This window comes from Lemur catta, chromosome 6 (genome assembly GCF_020740605.2).
Source record: "Lemur catta isolate mLemCat1 chromosome 6, mLemCat1.pri, whole genome shotgun sequence".
Lineage (NCBI taxonomy): Eukaryota > Metazoa > Chordata > Mammalia > Primates > Lemuridae > Lemur > Lemur catta.
In genome coordinates, this window is record NC_059133.1 from 81,153,685 (window position 1) to 81,175,607 (window position 21,923).

Sequence of the window (21,923 nt, forward strand, 5' to 3'; positions counted from 1 at the left end):
GAAGCCAGAGGAGGGACGGAAGTTTGTAACAAAGACCCCTCCTTCTCCTTCCAAAAAGTTTTTAAGCCAACCATTCCTTAGGGACGTCACTGGGATCCTTGTGTCTTGTTTGTTTGTTTGTTTTGTTTTGTTTTTTAAAGGCTCCTGGGCTAAACCACAGCATGGTTTCCTTTACCATTGGGATTCTAGAATCTTCAGGGACCACATATCAAGTCAGGGTCAAAGCACTGCAGGGCTCTCTACAGAAAGTTAATTCTCAGAGGCATGATCAGTTGCTCATATCCACAATTTCTCTGGGTCTTTAAAAGAGAGAAAAAAAAAAGAAAACAGGTTGAAGTTTTGGCATTCAATTGTTTATTCTACCTAATTCTGAGGAGAAAGAAATCCTTGCACTGAGAAATTCTATAATTCTAATAAATTCTTTTTCTAAGAGGATGATTTTAGAGGATTTTGAGCAGTATTAGTTTGCATTTGGTTCCTACCAATAAATGAATTTGCTACCAGAATTATCCGAGATTTACCCTATTCTTTTTTTTTTGAGAGAGAGTCTCACTTTGTTGCCTGGGCTAGAGTGAGTGCCATGGCGTCAGCCCAGCTCACAGCAACCTCAAACTCCTGGGCTTAAGTGATCCTACTGCCTTAGCCTCTCGAGTAGCTGGGACTACAGGCATGCACCACCATGCCCGGCTAATTTTTTCTATATATATTTTAGTTGTCCAGATAATTTTTATCTCTATTCTTAGTAGAGATGGGGTCTTGCTCAGGCTGATCTCGAACTCCTGACCTCGAGCAATCCACCCACCTCGGCCTCCCAGAGTGCTAGGGTTACAGGCGTGAGCCACCGCGCCCGGCCCCCCTATTCTTAAATGGCTGAGACTCTGGGCTGGTCACTCAATTTTACTGAGTCTCAACTTCTTTCTTTATAAAGCAGAAACTTTGTTAAAAAAAATTAAATAGATTTACAGGATTATTTTATGGGTTAAATTATATCATGTATTCAAAAGCACATTGCAAATAAAGCACTAAATAACTGGAAAGCATCATCATTACATACATAATTTTAGTTCACATAATAGGATGGTTGATCACTATTATTAAAAGCACATTTTACTATAAAAGAAAAAAAGAGGATGCAAGGAAAATAGGGTATATCTTAAACCTTACAATGAAGCAATGGTATATCCAGACTCCAAAAGACCAAATATTTTATCTTAGCAATCAAACCAGCCTTTGCAATCAGAAACAGCGAACAAATATCTTAATCCTGTGTCTGACTTTTCAGTCTAACAGGTGGCCATTGGCATATTAAAAGGGAGATAGTATTTAACAGTCAAAAGCACAAAGGGTCTACTTTTCCTCACCAAGAAATGCAATTCTCCCCTGAGGATGTAATTTGGTCTATTCCCAACTTGATCAAATTCACTCTCTAACATGATTCCTTTTCTTACTTCTGAAATCCACAGTCAACGTTACTATTCTGAATGTACGTAATGCTGGTTTGATGCAATATTCAGAGGCTCTTAATGTATACCCTTGCATTGGATTGTATCCTGCCTCAGCCTCTCATTCCCACTTTCATACTCTAGACCAGGGGTTAAAACACTTTTTCTATAAAGCGACGAATAATAAATATTTTAGGTTTTGCAGAGCCATACAGTTTCTATCACAACCATTCAACTCTACCATTGTAGTGTGTAATTAAGCATAGACAATGCATTTTAATACAAACGAATACATTTTCTAGAGTTGCAGTAACAAGGCACCGCAAGCTGGGTGGCGTAAAACAACAGAATTTTGTTGTGTTACAATTTTGGATGTCAGAAGTCCAGCATTAAGGTGTTGGCAGAACAATGCTCACTCTGAAACCTGTAGCAGAGAAAACTTCCTTGCTGCTTCTACCTTCTGGTGTTTGCTGACAACCTTTGGAATTCCTTGTTTTATAGATGCATCACTTCAATTTGCCTTGGTTATCATATGACCATCTTCTCCCTGTGTGTCTCTGTCTTCTATCCTTAAAAGGACATTCGTCATATTCAATTAGGGCCCACCCTAATGACCTCATCTTAACATCATTATATCTGCAAAGACCCTATTTCCAGAAAAGGTCACATTCACAAGTACAGGGGGTTAGGACTTGAACGTATCTTTTTGGAGGACACAGTTCAACCCATAACACTCATTCTCATTTCCCTCTTTACTTGAGTTGTTTCATGCAATCAGTTTAATCACTCCCTTCTGTACGCCCTCAATTCCTCTCTTCCTCTTTTAATTTGTGGTTCTTCCCTGGCAAACCTCACCTGGGTTGCTTCCAACTTTCTGTCTACTTATTGTCTGCAACCACACTGTTTTAAATGGTTGGAGAACAACTTACTAACATGCCCCCAGGGCTTATTTTATAACCACTAACTTCACTGGGCCATAGAAGTATCCTTAGACATAATACCTTTTAATGACCCAATCACTTTATATCTCTCCTGAATCATTTCTCAAATCTTCTTTTCTTTCTGTATCTTCATTATTAGCTGACCACCTTGTTTAGGGTATTAACTAATGAAATGGAGAAAATCAGGAGGAATATCACAACCTGCCATCACAACACCTACTCTCTCTCCACCTACATGTATGTTCATATTATCTGTGTTCCCTCCTGCTTCTGTGGATGAACATTTCATGCTTCTAAACCCAAGCTTTCATCTATTCCTTTTACCTAAAATTCCTCTCCTCTAATTCTTTTTTCACCAACTCTAATCAGTTTTTGCCTCTACCACTCCACTGCAACTATTTTTCATCAAGAACATCAAAGACATTCACATTAACAAATCCAGTATCAATATCCAGACCTTATTTTAATTGATCTATTAGGAGAATTGTATACCTTTGATGTACCTTTCTCTTTAATACATTTTCTTCACTTGGTTTTCAGAACACCACACTCGCTTGGTTTTTATCCCACCTCAGTCGTCCTTTCCTCTTAGTCTTCATTGCTGGAGTATCCCACTATTCGGTCCCTGGGTCCTTGGAATCTCTTCTTTGCTTTCTCTACATTTACTCCCTTAATGCTCTCATCTGATCTTGTGGCTTTAAATATCATCTATAATATCAGATCAATGAGATTTAGGAAAGCTCTGTAGACCCAAATTTGAATTGAGTTTTTCAGTCTGGAAAAAAATCTCTGTCTGTCTGTCTGTCTATATCTATCTATCTATCTATCTATCTATCAATATCTATCATCTGTCTATATCCTACCTCTCTCCACTAAAAAGATGTAGACATAATGACCAACTATGTAGCAATGAGTGCAACTAGCACTGAATTTGCATCTATAAATACCATAAATAAAGGAACCATGGCTCACTGTTATGTGACTGATACCAGATCTGGGGATATAAGAAGGGACTGAAATATCTTGTTGTAGAAAACAACTAGGAGTCCATGAAGAGTAGAGTGTGCCAATAGAACTCAGGAGTCAACCTGAACAAGCTCCTTCTGGTCAAATATAGGAAAATTTGAGCATTAACAAGAATAACAACTATAATGATTGAAACATAAAAAATGTTAAAATTCATGATTTAATAATAACAACACTATAAAAACACCTCATGGTCACTTTGGATGATTCTAAGTAACAACTTCAATATATTTAAAACTTGTGGTACTTAGAGAAAAATTGTGCATTTATCCTATGTTTCCTATTCAATACATTCATTAGAGTTATTAAAAAAGACAAATTTCTATCTATAGAAGAATTCTAACTAATAAACAAAAAAGGAAGAGATAATTAGAATATCATAATTTTCAAACTCCTAAGGAATCAAAGAATCTAGATAATGGTCATCAATGGCCAATAATATCTCTCTCTCTCTCTCTTTCTCTCTCTCTCTCTCTCTCTCACACACACACACACACACACACACACACACACACACACACTGAAAAACCAAACCCATCCATATTGAACAACCTGATGGAAGTTAAAAGCTTGAAACACCACCTTTGACATCATCTTCCTTTTTACTTCTAAACAGAACTAAGCTTATCAAACCTCAGATTATATTTAAATACCAGTTCATAAGAAATAGAGGGAAGAGAAGAACATGTTAAATGACACAAGAACATGTTAAATGATGTAATCAGCACAATCAAAAGTGAAGAATCTCATTAGGACAAACAACCCAGTTTTTTTCCAACCAAAAAGTGCAAGTAAAAAAGGAGATGAGGGAGAAATTATGTATTAAAACTTAAGAAATGAATCAGCCAATTACAATGTGTGGACCTAGTTTGTACCCATATTCAAAAAGAAATAAATTGTAACAAGAAAATTTTATAATCTTCTTGAAAGATTTATAACCTCAGAAATATAAACACTGTGCGGATATTTGTTGTACTGAGGAATTTGTGTTAGGTTTTTAAGAGATGATAATGGTGCTTCTGTTGTTCAAGGACACAAATCTTTTAGAGGAAAATATAATTTTTTACATATTATTTACAAATAAAAGGATAAGTTTTGTTGTATATTTTCAAAATAATTTGGGGGAGAATTCCTAAAAGTTTGGAGGTATATATAGAACAGATTGGCCATATAGTAATTGTTTGAGCTGGGAATAGGCAACTAGTGTTCACTATACTGTTTTCTCCAATGTGAATATATTTGAAAATTTTCACAATTGTGTTTTAAATAAATGACAGATATATAGATACATAGATAGATAAAAAGCATTAGTGGATAAATTGCAAATTCATTTCTATAATTTGTTACAAAGTCAAAATTGATATCAATAACTTTTGTTTTCTATTATCCCTTCTATGTGTTCTTTGCTCTAAGTTAGGACTTCAGTTGGTTGAAGTTTTTCACTGATGGGATAACCTAAAACTTCATTCTTGCAGAGTCAAGCTCCTTAGTGGTCCTGCTTTTATTGGGTGGCTCTAGTTTCCCGTTACACTTAACTATTTCACATGGAAGAATAAAAGGCCCCACAAAAAATTCTTTGTGTTCCAAACACAATCTTTCTTGCCACAATTTTGTATCAGAAACCAAATATCAACTTGATAGATTGGGTTCAATCACTTCCAGCATAATGGAACAATTGTGTATTCTGGTAAATGTATCCCTCTATTGGAAGCTATTTCCCCTAAACAAGTAAAAGAAAAAGTTTCAGAGATAGAAAACAAAATAAGATGGTTATTAGGTATAATAGTGAGGAAAACAATTCCTATTTTCACCTTTTAATTCCTATAGCCACATATTGTGACTATAAGACAAACAGCAACATACATTGATAGATGGTTAAAAGCCATATATCTAGCATTATATTATATCATATCATATTGCACCCAAACCTTACAGGGGTTACAACTGGCATTCTAACTCAATTTTCTCAATTTTTTCAAGTTATAAGTGTGCCCATCACCAAGCATGCATTATATCCATTAGGTGTAAATTTACCACCACTTTCTTCCCCCTCCCATCTACTTGGTTTCCATTGAGTTTTACTACCATATGTGCACATCGATGTTGATTGATTAGTTCCAATTTAATAATGAGTACATATGTGTTTGTTTTTTCATTCTTGAGATACTTCATTTAGAAGAATGGTCTCTAGTTACATCTGGTGTGTTACGAAAGGTATTAATTCACCATTTTTAATGGCTGCATACTACTCCATAGTGTACACACACGACATTTTATTAATGCATTCACATATTGATGGGCGCTTGGGTTGATTCCACATCTTTGCAGTTGTAAAATGTGCTGTGATAAACATTTGAATGTGTGTGTCTTTTTGATAAAATGACATTTTTCCATTGGGTAAATACTCAATAGGGGGATTACTTGATCAAATGGTAGGCCTACTTTTAGTTCTTTGAGGTATCTCCATACTATTTTCCATACAAGTATAGTTTGCAGTCCCACCAACAGTGTATAAGTGTTCCCTTCTTTCTGCATCCATGACAGCATCTGTTGTTTTGGGATATTTTGATAAAAGCCATTCTCCCAAGGGGTAGGTGATATCTCATTGTGGTTTTAATTTATATTTCCCTGATGATTAGAGATTTTGAGCATTTTTTTCATATATTTATTGGCCATTAGTCTTTCTTCTTTTGAAAAGCTTATGTCATGTCTTTTGCCCACTTTTTAATGGGGTGGTTTTATTTTATTTTATTTTTTTGTGCTGATTAGCTTGAGTTTTTTGTAGATTTTGGTTATTAGACCTTTATTGGACATACAGCGTGCAAATATTTTCTCCCATTCTGTAGGTTTTCTATTCACTCCATTGATTGTTACCTTGGCTGTACAGAAGCTTTTTAGTTTAATCAAGTCCATTTGTTAATTTTTGTTGTTGTCTTTGGGGTCTTCTTCATAAATTCTTTGCCTAGGCAGATAACTAAAAGAGTTTTCCCAACATTTTCTTCTAGAATTCTTATAGTTTCATGTCTTAGGTTTAAGTTTGTTATCCCTTGTGAATTAATTTTTGTGAGTGGCAAAAGGTGCAGATTGTGGTTCAGTCTTCTACACGTGGCTACCCAATTTTCCCGGCACCATTTATTGAATAGGGATTCCTTTCCCCAGTGTATGTCTTTGTCTGCTTTGTCAGTGATCAGATGGCATTATTAAGAAGGTCTTATATCTGGGTTCTCTGTTCTGATCCATAGGGCGGTCTCTGTTTTCGTGTAAGTACCATGCTGTTTTGATTACTATAGCCTTGTGGTATAGCTTAAAGTCTGGTAAAGTGATGCCTTCAGATTTGTTCTTATTGCTTAAAGTTGTTTTGGCTATTCAAGGTCTTTTCTGGTTCCATATGAAGCATGGAGCTATTTTTCCTATGTCTGCAAAAAATGATGTTGGTATTTTAATGGGGATTGCATTGAATCTGTAGATCACTTTGGGTAATATAGACATTTTAACAATGTTGGTTCTGCCGATCCATGAGCATAATATGTTTTTCCATCTGTTTACATCCTCTGCAATTTCCTTCCACAGTGTTTCACAGTTCTCCCTGAAGAGGACTTTTACCTCCTTAGTTAGATAGATTTCTAAGTATTTTATTTTCTTTGCTGCTATTGTGAAAGTATTGAGACTTTGATTTGATTCTCAGCTTTACTGTTGTTGGCATATATGAATGCTATTGATTTTTGTACACTGATTTTGTAACTTGAAACTTTGCTGAATTTGTTTACAAATTACAGGAGTCTTGGAAGAATCTTTGGGGTTTTCTAGATATAAGATCATATCTTCAGCAAAGAGTGATAGTCTGACCTCTTTTTTCCCCATATGGATATCCTTGATTTCCTTCTCTTGTCTGATTACTCTGACTAGGACTTCCAGGATTATGTTGAACAGAAGTGGAGATAGTTGGCAACCTTGTCTGGTTCCAATTCTAAGTGGGAATGCTTTCAATTTTTCCCTGCTCAGTATGATGTTGGCTGTGGGCTTGGTTTATCATATATATGGCTTTTTAAATTTTGTGGTAAGTCCCATCTATTCCCATTTTGTTAAGCATTCTTATCATAAAAGGATGCTTCATTTTGTCAAAAGATTTTTCTGCATCTATTGAGGGGATCATATGGCCTTTGTATTTGCTTCTATTTATGTGGTGAATTACATTTTTAGATTTGTGTATGTTGAACCATCTTTGTATCTCTCAGATGAAGCCTACTTGGTCATGGTGGATTATTTTTTTTTTTGATGTGCAGCTGAATTTGATTTGTTAGAATTTTACTGAGAATTTTTTTCATCTATATTCATAAGGTATATTGGTCTGTAGTTTTCTTTGTTTGTTATGTCCTTTCCTGGCTTTGGTATCAAGATGATACTGGCTTCACAGAATGAATTGGGGAGGATTCATTCCTTCTCAATGTTATGGAATACTTTCTGCAGTATAGGAAACAGTTCTTCTGTGAAGGTCTAGTAAAATTCAGGTGTGAAACCATTTGGTCTGGGACTTCTTTTCATTGGAAGATTTTTTATTGCTGCTTCAATTTTGATACTTGATATTGGTCTGTTCAGGAATTCTATTTCTTCCTGATTGAGCCTAGGGAGGCCATGTGCTTCCAAGAATTTATCCATTTTCTCCACATTTTCAAGTTTATGTGCATAGAGATTTTTATAATATTTGGAGACCATGTTTTGTATTTCTGTGGTACCAGTTGTAATATCTCCTTTTTCATTTATGTTTGAGATTATTAGAGTCCTTTCTTTTCTGGTTAATCTAGCAAGAGGCCTGTCAGTTTTATTTCATCTTTTCGAGGAACTTTTTGTTTCATAATTTTTCTGTTTAATTCTTTTGTTATAAATTTCATTTAGTTATGCTGTCATCTTGGTTATTTCTTTTCTTCTCCTGGGTTTGGGATTGGTTTGCTCTTCCTTTTCCAGTTCCTTAAAATGATTCATTAACTTGTTGATTTGTGATCTTTCTGTCTTTTGGATGTAGGCATTTAGGGCTATGAATTTTACTCTCAGGACTGCTTTAGCTATATCCCACAGATTTTGATGACTTGTGTCCCCTTTATCATTTTTTGAAGAGTCTTTTGATTTCCATCTTAATGTCCTCCTCGAACCAGATATCATTTAGCAGTAGATTATTTGGTTTCCATGACTTTGTGTGTAGATGAGTGTTTCTGCTGGAGTTGATTTCTAATTTTATTCTAGTGTGGTCTGAGAAGATACATGGTATAATTTCTAGTTTTTACAATTTGTTGAGACATGTTTTGTGGCCTAGGATGTGATCAATCTTAGAGAATATTCCATGAACTCATGAGAAAAATGTATATTCAGTGGTTTTGGGGTAGAACATTGTATAAATGTCTGTAGGCCCATTTGTTCTAGAGCTCTGTTTAAGTTCAACATTTCTTTGTCTATTTTCTGCTTGGAGGATCTGTCCTTCTCTGTCAGTGGGGTGTTGAAATCCCTGACTATTATTGTGCTGCTCTTTACCATTTTGTTTGGATCAGGTAGGATTTGCTTTGTGAATCTGGGTACTTCTGTGTTAGGTGAATACATATTTAGAATTATTATGTATTCCTGTTGAATTGTTCATTTTACCATTTTATAATGATCATCTTTGTCTTTCTTTACTTTTATTTATTTGAAATCTGTGACATCTGATATCAGAATGGCTACACTAGCTTCCTTTGGGTTTCCATTAGCATGGAATATTGTTTTCCATCACTTCACCTTGAGTCTGAATGAATCCTATGGGTTAGATGTGTTTCTTGGAGACAGCAGATATTTGGCTTATTTTTTTTATGCATTCAGCAAGCCTGTCTCTTGAGTGGGGAGTTCACGCCATTCACATCTATTCAGAGAATTGATAAATGGGGTGAATTTCTGTTCTTCCTGTTGAGAACTTTATTGCTCTGTTTTACCTGCTGAGCCACTGTGGCATCTGGGCTCTAACCTTTATCTCTCTGGTAATTTTACACAAGTGAGTGTTTATTGTGTTATCTGTGTATAACACAGTTCTGAGTACTTCTTTCAGGGCAGATCTGATCTTGACAAATTCCGTCACTGTTTCCTTGTCTGAGAAAGTCTTTATTTCCCCCTCATATAAGTACTTAGTTTTATAGGACAAAAAATTCTAGGCTTGCCATTATTCTTTTTGAGAAGACTGAGAATGGAGCCCCAGTCTCTTCTGGCTTCTAAGGTCTCAGTTGAGAAATCTGCACTTAGTCTGATAGGTTTTCCTTTGTAAGTTACCTGATTTTTTTCTCCTTACTGCTCATAGGAGTGCCTCTTTCATGTTTAATTTGGCCAGTCTAATGACTATGTGTCATGGTGATTGCCTCTTTATGGTCAATTTCCTGGGAATCCTTTGGGCTTCTTGTATCTGGATATCTAGATTTCTAGCAAGGCCAGGGAAGTTTTCCTTGATTATTCCTTAAAATAGATTTTCCAATCCTTGTGTATTTTCTTCTTCACCCTCAGGGATGCCTATGATTCTTATGTTGGCCTCTTTACATACTACCACATTTCTTGTAGGCTTTGTTTATTCCTCTTGTTTCTCTGTTCTTTCTCTTTGACTTGTTTTGCTCAAAGTTGTTATCTTCAAACTCTGAGATTCTTTCTTCTGCCTGATCTAGCCTATTATTAATGTTTTCACTGTGTTTTGTAATTCCTTGAATAAATTTTCATTTCCAGAAGTTCTGTTTGGTTTTTCTGTAATAATTTGATTTCTTTAGAGCATTTTTCATTTATTCCATGTATTGTTTTTGTGACTTCTTTGTGTTAGGTTTCTATTTCTCTTATATTTCATTGAGCTTCCTTATAGTCCATATTCAAAATTCTTCATCTGTCATTTTAATCTTTTCTTTTAGGTTGATATCTATTGGTAAGGTGTTATTGCTTTCATTTGGGGGTGTCTTTTCATGTTGATGTTTCATATTTCTGGAGCTCTTTCACTAGTTCCTACTAATCTGGCCTCTCAATTGAGAGGTAAGAGTTCTAGGGCTGGCTTATGGACCTGTCTCAGAGTCCCTGAAGATCAGAGCTTGCCCTTGCCAGTGAGAGGAGTGCTGGTCCTGAGTTGCCTTTGGGATGCTCTAGCAGGTTTGATGAACCTCTTGTGTTATACCATTGTGGTTCAGTGGTGGGCTCTGCCAGGAATGCACCCCCTCTGCAGTGAAAATGGCCTCTGAGCACCGAGCACACTTGCTATTGCTGTGGGGGCAAGGGGCTCTGGTCTCCCTGCACTGCTCTCCTGTCCAGGGGGTACTGGGTTCTGCCTGACTGTCCAAGTCACCAGTGGGCAATCTCATCAAACACTGCTGATGCATCTCTACTCTCAGTAGTAGGCTTGCCTGGGAACACCCCTGCCCCCACAGAGAAACAGGCTTCTCAGCACCTAGCAGTCTCATGGTTGCTATGGGTAGGGGGCCATAGCTGCAAGCTGGCTTGAGCCAAAATTGCTTTCTATGGTACCAGGAATGGAGGAGGTGCACAAGAGGAGGTGTCTAGTTGTAAGAATGCCAGCTTTCTGGTCTCTCATGGCACTCTCCTGGGGAAGGTGAGGGATTTGTGTCTTGCAGCTCACCGGAGTGACTCAAATGGGGGAGGGGAGCCCTCTTACCCTTTCACTAGGCTGTATGCCTCTCTGGATTTGGTCCATATGGCTATCCTCTCTTCTCTCTCTTCCTCTTTCTCAGACTCACAGCCTGTCTCAGTGGGATCCCTGGACACCTGAACTGTCTCTCCCTGTGATCCACATCTGAGCCCCAACTGTTCTCCACTTTCCTCAGTCCAAGTTTCTAGCCTTCAGCCAGCACATTCCAACAAACCATGTCTCTAGTCAGCCATCTTGGTTGGTCTGACCTCTAACTCAATTTTTAATAGGTTAGTCCAACATTCTTAAGGAGCCTGGGGCTCCTTCCTTAAGCCAGCAATGATGTCAGAGAGAATGTTCAGGACATGAAGTAGCTCCAGGACTAAAATAAGCAAGACTGTTGCTTAAATCCATCCTAATGAGCAGAAGTCTTCTGAATTATTTAAGAATTGATTTTACTTTTCCTTTTTTCATTGGTCGGGTATTGTGCCCATATCCCAAGCTGCACAGTGTATGGTTCAGAAGCCATAGGGGTGACCTGTAGAGCTGGGCCAAACGTGGATTAATGTGCCCAAGGACACAGTAATCTGACCTCTGAGGCTTTCTATTTCATGTAAGTGATAATACTTGTCCCTTTCCTCTGGCCTGGATCTCAGGCTTCATTAGAACTTATCCATTGTTACTTCTCATACCATGTAATTTAACTTTTCCTTACTTAAGACCAATTTTGAGAGCACTTAATTGAAGGAAGGAGATGAAGGTTCAGGCTCTACTGCTCAGCTCTCATCTCCCTTCCACTGAGAAACACAGCATCACTGTAAGAGGAAAGCCCTGTGAAAGGGATAAAATCCACAACTCAGAAAGACATGGCCAGTCTTGTTCTGTGTATAGAACGTGTGTGGAGGGAGAAACAAAGTGTATGTATAGAGCATGTGTAAATACTCCACTGAAGTATTTACCTGAGTCAAAAAAATATAAATGATAATGGATGGTTCCTTGTGGGGCAGGGGGGTATAGTTTCAGGCCAGAGTGAAGGGAGCTTTGAAAATACCAGGTTTAGATTTGGGATTTTATCTCATAAGTAATGCAGAAAGCAATATGTGTAGGCTGAAGAATTAATTTCTTGGGAAGTTTAGGTAGAAATCGCAATTATTTTTTAGGACTGTGAAGATGAATGCCAGAAATTTGGGTATGTTGGCCTTGGTGCTATTTGATTAAAGAAAGGACACAGCTTAGTTGCAGAAAGTTAGATGATGGTTAATGTGGCTAAAAGTTCATCAGTGATAGGGAGGTAGATGTGACTATGGGAATATAAGTCCCTAGGGTTTCATGGAAATTGTAGGAAGGCCAATGGATGTCTCCCTACAGAGTAGGTACCAAGGTGAGGTGGCAAGCCACTGTATTTGGATATGAGGGAAAGGATGACTTCCAGAAGACCGGTGTACTTGGGTTGCACAAATAACTACATAAAACACGATACCACAGAATTATTTTTATATTGTACATTATTTTCACATTGTAACATCCACATCGATCATCTATGACAGAATTTTAATAATTTTGAGTATATATTTACTGTAATATTTATATATATATATAAAACCAAGAGGCACTTCCAGTAATTCTGGCAAAAGGAGAGCATCAATATAGTGTCTAAGCTAAAAAATAATAAAAATAAATACAATTTATCTAATTTGTTTTCTGTACAGATTCTACTTTTTACAAAACATTTATCAGCCACTAAATAAGTCACTTAACAATCCTTATGATGGGATGATACTAAGTATTGCTACATATATTAAGTGCGAGATATAGGTGAAAGGGATAAGATTTATTTCAACTGCAAAATGATTAAGTTCCAAAGCTTCACTCTTGTTTTTCTAGAAGTTGATATATTTGGCAAAATTATTCATTAACAAACATATTCAGGTTTGTTGAGAGTGGTGAGAAATTGTTAAAAATTTTCATATACAAATGACATCCCCTACAGTGTCACTTTGGTTGGCAATTATTTGAAAATATTGCTTTTTAGGAACCCTAAATTAAGTTAATCCAATACTCTGTGGTTTACAAATATCCTACAAGGTCAAATATTTGGGATATACTAATTAGAACTTTCCAATGAGAGAGTTTTTTTTTTTTTCTTTCAGGAAGAAGTAATGACTGATCAGAACAACTGCTCTATCAGGAAACAGAGCACATTTTAACACCAAAATTCAAGTCAAATTAATAAAACCAATCAAAACCAAAACCACTCTGGATTTAAAGTTCTTTCAGTTGTACTTAATACCATTATAGAAAGTCAGGAAGAATCTCATTTTAATTATTTTGCATGGAGAGCTCCAAGATAGTTATAAAAGCACCAATTTTCATTTTGTGATTTGCATGATTAAAAATCTCTAGGAAGAAATATTAGGGGGTGGGCGGGTTCAGTGATATTTATTTCCAGTGCTTGTCAACTAACAAATTGTCCTTGTTGGAACACAAATGGTATGCATTCTTCTGTGAGAATATATTAAGACACAAAATGACACTCAAATGAAAAAAAAACACACACACCAGTTATACAAACATAATATGCTAAAAATTCCATGCAAATATTTTACAAAGAGTACAAAAAAATTAGTGATCTGTTAAGCTAATGAACAAATATATATTTAAAGTCAAGCCATTAAAACCCCACTACCAGATAATATATAGATATGTTAGGGTTATTAAAGATAGCAACAGTATGGTGCTAGATTATACTTATAAATAGCTAAAATGAAATATCTGATATAATATGGGGCTTTTGAGTCATAAAAATAATCAGTTGGGACTTTTTAAAAGTAGGTGACAGGGAAAATTATATCAATCAACAAGTTATATACACAAAGAGAATATCTTTAAACAATTATTTTTAATTTCACATTAAACATCTGAGTATTTTGCTATTATATAGGGAGTAAAATTACTAGAATAAAATAATCCTTCTCTTCAAAAGTTATTCAAGCAGCAGTTTTCAAGCTGTATGGGCTAATTCACATTCAGAAACATGTATACAAGTGCTCATTGTCATAAAGGAAGTCAGGGTTGAAATATGGACCCATTAAGTCATTTTTCTTCAGAGTAACTAATAACTAACTCGGTTTGTAACAAAGATGGAGGGGTGTCCTGGGATGTCCTGCAAATTTATACAGTGTTAATTTCCAATCCATATCTCTGTGTTTTTTTTGCTTCTTAGTACCATGCAATCAGGCATGGTGAGCTAGAACTTGAGCTGAAAGGCATTCTTTTTATTATGGCAGAGGGGAATTTCTGATTTTTTTCCTTAGTAATATTGAGTTAGAGCAGTATGATTGAAGATAAGCCATACTTTTTTCCTATGGGTTTACTTTGTCTTTTTTTTTTTTTTTTTTTTGTTAAAAGAGGAAAGGAAGAATTCCCTGATGTAGTTTTTGTTTCATTTGAAATAGGAACTTTCAATGACACTTAAATATCAAAGCACGAAGGCTTTAAAAATTTTTTTTTGTTACTTTTCTATTAATGAATTTCAAATTATAACCTACCATTTGATCATGCCTGGCAGATGAATGCAGTGGGTGTTGTTTGTTGACTGGTCACTGCTTCATCTGTGAAAGTCAAGATTAATGTTTAATTTTTCTTAGTAGGGAAGGTAAGTATTTGGCTTTTTAATTGTGTTAGAATTTAGTAAAACAAAACCTATACTAATAGAACATTTATTTTATAACAATCTAAACCATAAAAAATTGCTAGATAATACATTCCTTTGTCTTGGGATAACTTCAGAGGTCAGACTATAATTTGCACACTTAAGTTATTGGGACTAAATTTATTTTAATTTAATATATTTATTGGACCCCCATAAAACATTTTTTCCCACTAGGCATGAATGGCAGTAGAAAAAGAATTAAATCTTCCTTCTAGTTTTTTTGTTATGTGATATTAGTTCTGATTATATCAAAATATTCATCATCTCAGTACCTTGGAATGTCATTTTGTGAGTTTCATTTTAATTGAATAAAAAAGGTTTAAACAGCTTTGGGTCAAGAAAATAAATCAAATTTAAACATTCTTGATAATACTTACATATGATTTAATATTACTCTTTGAAGCATTTTGTGTGTTTTACTGAATTTTGCATGATTAAAGACCCACTTTTTTTTTTTTTTTTTTGAGACAGAGTGTCGCTTTGTTGCCCTGGCTAGAGTGAATGCCATGGCGTCAGCCTAGCTCACAGCAACCTCAAACTCCTGGGCTTAAGCGATCCTACTGCCTCAGCCTCCCGAGTAGCTGGGACTACAGGCATGTGCCACCCATGCCCGGCTAATTTTTTTCTATATATATTTTAGTTGGCCAGATAATTTCCTTTCTATTTTTACTAGAGACGGGGTCTCGCTGTTGCTCAGGCTGGTCTCGAACTCCTGACCTTGAGCGATCCACCCGCCTCGGCCTCCCAGAGTGCTAGGATTACAGGCATGAGCCACCGCGCCCGGCCAAGATCCACTTCTTGATGTGAAGCAATGAGGATATCTGAACATGGACAAGGTCAACAATTTTTAAATCTATAAGAAGGCTTGACTTTTCTTCTGTGCTCCACAACCCTTCAAGGAAGCAGAAATCAAGGAATACCAATGTGTTAAAAGGTAATCAACCTTAAAAGCATGATATGGAGAACTAGCTGACTTTAGACAGAACATGTGTATTCTTTTTAGAGCCTTAAACATAACATTAAAAATCAATTTTTGTTTTCCATCTATACATAATTCCATATACTGTACTTCATAGTCTTACCTACACTAATTTATACTAGATCAGTATTTTTGAATCAGCAGATTAACATTGAGTTCCATCAAGTAAATAAAGCCTTAAGTGTTGTGTCATCAAACACATTTAGCAAAAAAAAAAAAAAAAAAAAAAGCTCAGTTATCCTTTTCACAATTATTAGCCTGCTGTTAGAATGATTTGCTAGTGGGAACATAAAGATCAATTCACGTAAGGTAAATGCACCATTAGGTAAGGTAAAAGCAACATTATTTTAACTAATGCAATGTGTTAGGCAATAGAACAAATTGCCTAATATCCATGATGCATAATATAGGCTAAAAAATACGTTCTTGTCCTCTCAGCATGGTTCATTAGTGTGAAACATATACTTATGCAAACCTCAATTAATCTAAATCATAGTGTGTAGTCTAACTCATTGCTTATTCTTTAATTCATCCCAAACTGAATTTCCAATACAAATTTGAATATTTTCTAGAGGAACAAATTTATATATAAATATAGGACCTAAAACTGGTTTATTTCTTCTTAATTAGAAAGTCTAAGAATAATTTGATTTCGGAATGGTCTTTACTACCTAAAGTGGCTGACTGGTTTCCTAATCTTAAAATTGAATTTGGTTGGACAGATTTTACAAACAGACTGACAATATTGTAGCCGTATTTCATGGGGAAATCATGAGAGAAATGAGTGACTTACAACAATGGGCATAAAATATTTTGCTGCTTGTTAGATGAATGAAAGAAACTCAGTTTGGTTTCAAAGTACATAGATATTTTAGCTCTCAGTTATCCGGAATTGAGCTATTAGCATTTGAAATATTTTTGATATTTTTTCCACACACTGTAGCTGATAATCTCGAGAAGAGGAGAACCTTAATTTACTCTAGACTATAAAAGTTCACAGAACTTTGTTTTACTGGAGCTTTCTGCTAGTTTGAAAAGGCAGTTTATTTGTAAATAGCATAGAAATCAGAATCAGAGTTATGATGGGAGAAAAGAGCAATAAGACCCTTATTGGAGTTTTCACTATTATTTTAGAAATACTGTAAATAATGAGGATACTGGAGATCCCCATACTGATGTGGAAGCACCAAGAATACCTCCCAAAGTAGAATATAAATGATTTTTGGATTATGCCCTTCTTATTAGTCGGTTGTTCATCACACAAATAGTTCACTTTTATAAATCAGTCATTTCAAACTTTAGACTTTATTTACAATGATAATTTTTATACTTTTATTACTTAGAAAATAATTTATATTTTTCCATCATTTAAACAAAGAATAGGCCTGAGTCTCATGCCTTTTGCACAGCTTTTATCTTGAAAGAAAGTTCTCTGGGTAAGAAAGGCAGAGGACATGGGGAAATTGCAAATTAACAGTCTACATACAATCTAATATGAAACAGTCTGCAATACATTCCATTCCTTTCCTTCAGTTTTACTGGAATTGCAATGGTTAAGATTTGTTCTGGAATTCAACCAAAATGGAAGAGAGAGAATTGGGTATTTGATTTTTAGAAAGTGGACACTTTCTTAAACGTAGTATGTGGAAATTCTTTCACTTGTCAGATGAAGACCAAAATATTAATAGATATATCCCTGTTCAGAGCTGTCTTCATCTTTTACTGAGAGCAAAACCAGATCTTATACAAATAACAAAAAAAATCTACAGTTAAAAAAGCAGAAGAAAAAGTGGTGTTTTCACCAAGGAAACAACATTCTAAAGGTCAGCTTAGTTAACTGGACAGACATTCTATTAGCATGCTGAAAATGGCATTTGTGACACTCAGAATATACCTGGTCTTTTACTTGAGAGAATAACCATGAACATCCAGGCAACCAGTTCTAGCTTTTCCTACTATTGATTTTATGGTCCTCTAAACAATTATCCTTCTCCATAAGTGGGCTAGAAACACTTTCATTTCAAAGACCTGAGTTTATCTAATGGCACCTATAAATAGGCTCATATAAAAACGTAGTAAATTGCAACAAATACATTGGCACCACAGGAAGTAAGCTCCGGAGTTGAAAGGGAACGCAATAATATTGCCAAAAAGGGGGAGAACCCCACAAGAAGAAAATATTTTTTTATGTCCCCAGGCATCCTTTGAGACATACTGGTGTGTATGAAAGTCACACAATTGGTAGATCCCCATCCCTTTATTTCCATTAACTTCTAGTTTCAATATAATGGCAATTTATTTTTGAAGAAAAAATTATCAATCTGCCCGGACTGATGAACACAATTCTGGAATGAAGAGATCCTAACAGTTCTGGTTACTATTACATTATTTCATGTACCTTAAAACAAAACAGACAAAACCAGGCACTTTTCTGGCACCTCCACTATGGCAGCTAGGCTGTCCCCTGCGTGGGTCCCTCAGCTTGAGAGACAGTTACGGATTCACAACTGTTCTGCCATTCCACTCGCTCCACACCTAGCTTTTTCCTCAACTTATATTTACTTTAGAGATGTACAGAATTTGGAAAAGGGGAAAAGATTAGTTGTGTTAAATAATTATATGTGAGTGGCATGAGAATATAAATGTTTTTTTCTTTCTCTTATTTTCAAAGGAAGGAGAAGAGTTAAATTCACCGGGGAAATGTATTTGACTCAGTAATTTTTGCAAACATAGAGACACACAGGTGACACTAAGCAAATGGAAACAACTCAGTAAGTCCTAAATAATAAAGACCTGGTGTTAACTCAAAAAGATACCGAAATATATTGTAATTATTTAGGTAGAGTTTGCATCTGTTTGATCCTTTTTATATGTTCTACTTATTGGAGAATTTGTCCTAAAAATCATATTTATTTTTGATTGTATTATCTTTGCCTTATTTTAAAAAATGCCAGGGATTATTTCAAAATCATGCTTTGCAAGGGGAGAACACAATATCCACTTATGAGAAACAAAGGTATTTTCAATGTAAACATTCCTTTCTTTGACTTCAGAGGAAATAAAAATCACCATCAAGGTTTACTTAGAAGCTAAGATTGTTTAGAGGATAAGCGGGTTGGTATATAACACTGAAGGAAGAGTTATAATCAAAAAGTGTTGAAAAGAAATGGACACCAAGTATAGAAATTTGGTATTGGGGAAGAAAGTCTTTCATCTGGCAAACATGGACCCCAAATCCATTCAGTTAGCAAAAGTTACTAGTGAAAAAAAAAACATTCTTTGCAGCATCCTCATTTAATTGGCAAACATAACTGTATCAGATTATCATTTAAATTAGAATAGGTAGATGAGTGGCTGTTCATAGACCTCCATGCAAATGAATCATCACTCTCTTGCTGGGCTTGGAGACAATTATAATGTATAAAAATGGTGATTAAAATATAACTTTATAAAAATGTTTCCCTTTTCCCCCTTTTTTTTTTTTAAAAAAGAGTTTACTATCTACAGAAACCAAAAAAATCTTTATATTTACATCAAGATAACTATTCATGACATATATAATAATATGAAATAAAATATTGAAGGTGAGTATCAACTTTTTAAATAGAGGTTTGGCTCACAGCATAAACAAGTGTAGATAAACAAACAAACAAACAAGAAAAGACTTGCAGTAATAACCCAACCCCCAAACAATCCCTCTATAATCTTCCCTGTCAGAAGCAGCATGACTGACGACGGACCAGATTGCAGATGGAAATTACCCTATCACCCAGCACAACAGGGGTTGTCCCTGGGACCTTCACCTCCCAAAGCCAAACTTCAACAATCGCCAAGGATCAGGCTTTTCCTATGTCACCACAAAAACCCTGGGTTGAAATTTTCTCCTTCGTCTCTTACTATGTAACCCAGAGTAGGTTTCTGTTTGCCTGCCTTTCTCTTTTTCTTTTTCTACTGCACATTGTGCAGCAAATTCAGAAGACACAGGAGATAACTGTTAAGTGCAATTTCCCAGGCCTTCTCTGGCATCCTTTTGTATTCTACCCTGATTAAAAGACATGACTCCAGCTCCTTCCTAGCTGTTGATATATAAAGAATGCCATCCCCTTAAACGGTGATCTGATCTTCGTTGAGTGACATCCATACTCACAAACATCTCCTATACATTCATTGGGTGAGTAGACTGGAAAAGGCCTCAGTCTTCCAGGTTTGAGGCTGGTGATTGAGCGCCTCCAAGTGGTGCATAGCAGTAATACCAACCACGTGGCCCTCTCCCAGCCAGTGAGTGCCCTCCATCTGCACAGGGACCTTTACTGAAGCTAAATGGAGGAGGTGCATTTGAAATGGCTGCCTCTCAAAGACACTCCAGAGTGAACTTCCTTCTGTTTGTTCACATATACTCAGTCATCGGCTACAGCTATTCTACGAACTACTAAAACCACAAAAATCTCTTTACATATGCACATAAGTGCACACAAATACCCTTTCAATCTGGACCTGTTCTTTCTCTCTCTCACACACACACACACACACATACACGCACACACTCACACAATCACACACAGTGTTGGCAGGATGTATCAGAATTCAAATAATGCTCTGGAACTTTCATCCCTCAGAACTAAGAGCAAAAGCTGCTTAGTTGGTAACCTACATTTGCTGCACTGTTTCCCTGCTAAGCCGCACCATTTCCTTTGTGATTTGGTTTCCTTTATGATTTATTATATCACAGTGACCACTATATATTTTAATACGAATGTTACTAAATCGTGGAGCCAGGTATCCTGGCTTTCAGTGTGTACGTGCGTGCATGTGTGTGAATATGTTTTACACGTATCTATGTGGGAGCTTATATACACACACACATATATATTTCCTCCTTTAAAAAATCCTTAGAAGCTGGTGTTGCAATGTGAAAGCTTCTCTGAGCAAGAGTTTTTAAACAATGTACCTCACTGTAAAAATGAACACATAAAATACGAAGAATCCCAGAATGCAATAGCCATCTGCCCATCTTCTTGTATTTCTACAGTGTTGTGTCTTAAGTGTTGTGCTGGCTTGAAAAGAGTCTGTGACAAGTCAATCTGTTTCGAAACACAGCTCATTCTATCCATTGTCACTGGTTTGGCTTTGGGGTTGGGATCTCCTCTGCTCTCGGTTTCCCTTTCTCTTCTTCTTCTTCCTTGATGGCCTGGATCTGCTCTGAAGAGTGCTGCTGAGGGGTCTGGTCCGGGGACTGATTTTCTACGCCTGCTAACCGCTGCTCCTCTTCAATGACTTTCTTCCACATCTTGTGGTTCTGCAGGAGGTGCTGAGTTATTTGGCAGTAGATTTTCCTCCTTTTGAAAGTTTTCTTTCCTTTAAAACAAACAAACAAACAAACAAAAAACAAAACCATGCTGAGCACATGAAAGTCATTTCTTTTCAGATTAATAATAGGAGTTAAGTACCAAATGGAGATATGTACCTATCTATCTCTTACTTGATTTGTATATCATAATAATGCAGTTTTAGAAAATGAGGAAATAAGAGGAAGACGGCAGTAACCATTAAAATATCGCTGAGAAACAACTGTGAGAAGCATTTAATATTCAGTAATGTCCAACACAAAATTCTGCTTGTGCCTTAGCATTATGTCTACTATATTCAGGCTCTCAGTACTTTTCACCTAAACCATTGGAGGAATTTCTTGTTATGTCTTCCTTTGTCAACCAATTCGTTCACAAAAGGCTGTAAAGACTGATTAAAGACAGTGTTGGGTGTTACTTTTCTGCTTCATAAGGACAAAAAAATTAATTTCAAACTCCATTCAAAGTTCTCCCACAAACTGGCACAAGCTCATGTTTGCAATCTTCCCTTTCTGCAGCCTGGCCTGTATCTATACTTAACTACTCTGCTTTCTGGTACATGCTGAATTCTTCTACTTTCATGCTGGTACTGCCTCTCCTTCTGAAATGCTCTTTCCAATCACTGAAAATTCATATCCATTCATTATTTTAAGACTTTTGAATTCTTCTTCTGAAAAATAATCTCTCTCTCCTAAATTCCTATGTTACTCCATATATACCCCCCAGAATAGATACAGTTTCTTTTTTTTTTTTTTTTTCCTCCTTCTCATTATCTCTTCTTCTGGTAACTATGTATCCAAAATTATTTGGGGGGATTTCCCCCCTCCTTCCTTCAATTATGTGGTCCTAGA

General features: G+C 36.0%; 1 protein-coding gene across 1 annotated transcript in view; it reads right to left on the minus strand.

The window, feature by feature from the left end:
- Positions 1–17,015: 17,015 nt before the first annotated feature.
- The window catches only part of PDE3A (phosphodiesterase 3A), a 286,388-nt gene continuing 281,480 nt past the window's right edge, over positions 17,016–21,923 (minus strand). The window contains exon 16 of the mRNA XM_045554234.1: positions 17,016–21,082. Within this exon, the coding sequence (XP_045410190.1) occupies positions 20,841–21,082 (242 nt within the window). The 3' untranslated portion in view covers positions 17,016–20,840. The remainder of the gene's footprint in view (positions 21,083–21,923) is intronic.